This window comes from Arachis ipaensis, chromosome B07 (assembly GCF_000816755.2).
Source record: "Arachis ipaensis cultivar K30076 chromosome B07, Araip1.1, whole genome shotgun sequence".
Lineage (NCBI taxonomy): Eukaryota > Viridiplantae > Streptophyta > Magnoliopsida > Fabales > Fabaceae > Arachis > Arachis ipaensis.
Window position 1 is genome coordinate 114,794,630 of NC_029791.2, and position 3,051 is coordinate 114,797,680.

The 3,051-nt window shown below is 35.1% G+C and overlaps 1 protein-coding gene across 1 annotated transcript in view; it reads left to right on the plus strand.

Moving 5' to 3' along the window:
- Positions 523 to 3,051, plus strand: part of LOC107605929 (rust resistance kinase Lr10) — a 19,331-nt gene continuing 16,802 nt past the window's right edge. The window contains exon 1 of the mRNA XM_016307876.2: positions 523 to 790. Within this exon, the coding sequence (XP_016163362.2) occupies positions 579 to 790 (212 nt within the window). The 5' untranslated portion in view covers positions 523 to 578. The remainder of the gene's footprint in view (positions 791 to 3,051) is intronic.

A 3,051-nucleotide genomic window follows, 5' to 3' on the forward strand; every position in this document is an offset into this window, starting at 1 on the left:
TATGTTAGAATATTAATATTTGAAATTTTTTTAAGTCAATTAATTAATTATTATATTAAGATATTTTGATTTAATTAATCAAAAAACGTGTTAGAATATTAATATTTTAGATTATTTTAATTTAATTAATTAGTTGTCGTGTTTCTAGTATCCCACTCCATTGTTTATTATTAGAAGAGAAGATAGTATTGTAATACATATAGTAGTGATGAATCGTTAAAATAATAGGAAAACCATTGGAAATAAACTAATCCTTCTTGAAACCTTTGCAAAAAATAAAATAATAAAAAGGTCAATGCTATTAGGCCTAGGATTTCTTTGATTTGCTTCTATGCTACATTTCACATTATAATGATGCAAAGGTAAGAATGCCTAATGGGACATTATTACTTGGCTATCTTGATGTGTATGTGTGTGTATGTGATTTGCAAAAGAGTGATAATGTTGCGTGAACAAATTAATGGTGATGACTAGTGAGTGGACTTGTGTGATAGTGATAGTCAACTCTCTGTGAAGCAAGTGAGTTCTTGTTATATCTGTAGTCTCTTGTTATTGATGTGTAGACCAAATTAAAGAAAATGTTATCCCTTTTTTCATCTTTGGTACCCCTTCTACTGCTGCTGGGGATCTCCTTATTCGTTTTCAATGTTTTTAGTGGTGGCAACATGTGGACTACCGAGGAAGCTTATGCAGACAAAAGAATGTGTTCATCTGGGTGGTGTGGGAGGCATGATATAAGGTACCCTTTCAGGCTGAATAATAGTAGTCCAAGCCACTGTGGTGACCACAGGTACACCCTCTCTTGCGAGAATGATAACCAACTCTTTCTCTATCTCAAATCGATCAAGTTCCAAGTGCAATCAATTAACTACAACAACTACACAATTCGACTAGCAGATGCTAATGTTGCTCTGCATAGTCATGATCTCTCTTACCCCCTTCCTTATTCTTTAACTCCCTCCAACTTCACCGGAGCCCAAGATGAACCATATCAAGATAGGTTCTATAAACAGCATTTTTATCATGTTATTAGACTGACAAAGCAGATGGTATATTTGATGAGGTGCCCACCATATGGAGTAGAATCTTCTTCTGCTGCTGCAACTTGCATGAATGGATCTTATGCGCTTGGGAGTACATTATATGTCAGTGATATTGATAAAACTCTCCAGGATTTGGCGTTCGTAGACTCCTGTCATATAGAGTGGATGTATGTGACTTCATGGCCGGCTGAAATCAAACACAGAAATAATTCATGCACAGACATCCATTATATGCTGCTCTACGGGTTTGAACTTTCTTGGTTGAAAGTATATTGCAAGTATGAGGCCATGCTAGCTGATCATAACAAAGTCATTTGTTATACTGATGAGCCGTCACTTATTTGTAAGTGTATATCTGCACCAATGATAGATAGCCATTAGAATTTAATATTTTGAGTGATCAATTAATTATTAATATTTAAAAGTATATGTTAAAGTATGCTGTCAAATTACTAAACTAAAAAAATTAGATTATTAACTAAAAGTAATTGTCAAAAATAATAAATTTTAAAGGTAATTATACAAATATCAGTAAGCTATAGTTCAAATGGCATAGTCTATCTATATTCACTTAAAAATCCCAAATTCGAGTCTCACTCTTAATTGAAAAAAAAAAATATTTACATTGTTTATCTATACTTTCTCACTTAAGAATTCTAGTGTCATTAGCTTACTATAATACTAATTTAATCTTTTCCCTGTTTGTTTCTTGCAGTACTAGACTCAATGTATGTGCTTGGAACGGGTAAGCCTTGTCTTTTCCTTTGCGCTACGTACTTATTTTATTTCGGATTGAAATCTATGGATAAGTCTATGTTGATGACATCATGGAATTTATGAAGGGAACACCATTAGAATTTAGCAGCAAATATGATAAACAACAACAAAGAGACATAGCATAAATAAGTTTAAAATTTTGCCATTCAAATTTAGAAGTGCTAAAGTGAGTGACTTTTATTATTTCTCTACTCTTCCTCTCTCTTTTACAGTTTTATTTGTTCTTGCCAAATTTGCACTTGGAGCTCCATGCGTCATTATCTTCTGCATATATAAATGGAGACGAAGGCATTTATCCATATACGACAGTATCGAAGATTTTCTGCGAAGTGACAACAACATCATGCCAATTAGATACTCCTACAAAGAAATCAAGAACATAACTGAAAAGTTCAAGACTAAACTAGGAAATGGAGGCTATGGCTCTGTCTTCCAAGGAAAACTTCGAAGCGGTCGTAGTTGATTGAGCTCCGAGTGTGCCACATCTCCAATGCCATTGCTATCTCCGCTTGAAGTTGCGGTGGAGGTGGAGATATTGGGTTCCTCCATTGGTGGGGTGATCATGCTTAGAAGCCTCTTGACATGAGCATAGCGGCGTTGGTTACGCCTCTCATAACGGTCTAATTTGTTGTGAAGGTCTTCAAGGCGTTGGGCGCGCGGCCGATTTTTGTGATGTAGATGAAGTGGTAGCGTGGCCAGTTGGTGTGGGTAGTTCAATGTCCTTGGTGACTTCCGGAGGCTTGAGGCATCTCTTGGTCGGAATGATATCACCCTCGACCGGTATTGAGGTTCGCCTATCTTTAGTCTCCCGGTTGACACCAGCTTTCGCAACTAATGCCGTCACTAAAGCGATATTGATAAAACTCTCCAGGATTTGGCGTTCGTAGACTCCTGTCATATAGAGTGGATGTATGTGACTTCATGGCCGGCTGAAATCAAACACAGAAATAATTCATGCACAGACATCCATTATATGCTGCTCTACGGGTTTGAACTTTCTTGGTTGAAAGTATATTGCAAGTATAAGGCCATGCTCACTGATCATAACAAAGTCATTTGTTATACTTATAAGCCGTCACTTATATGTAAGTGTATATCTACAGCAATGATAGATAGCCATCAGAATTTAATATTTTTTATTATTAATTAATTATTAATATTTAAAAATATATGTTAAATTATTATTAAATTAAAAAAATTAGGTTGATATAAAAGGAAAAATAATAAATTT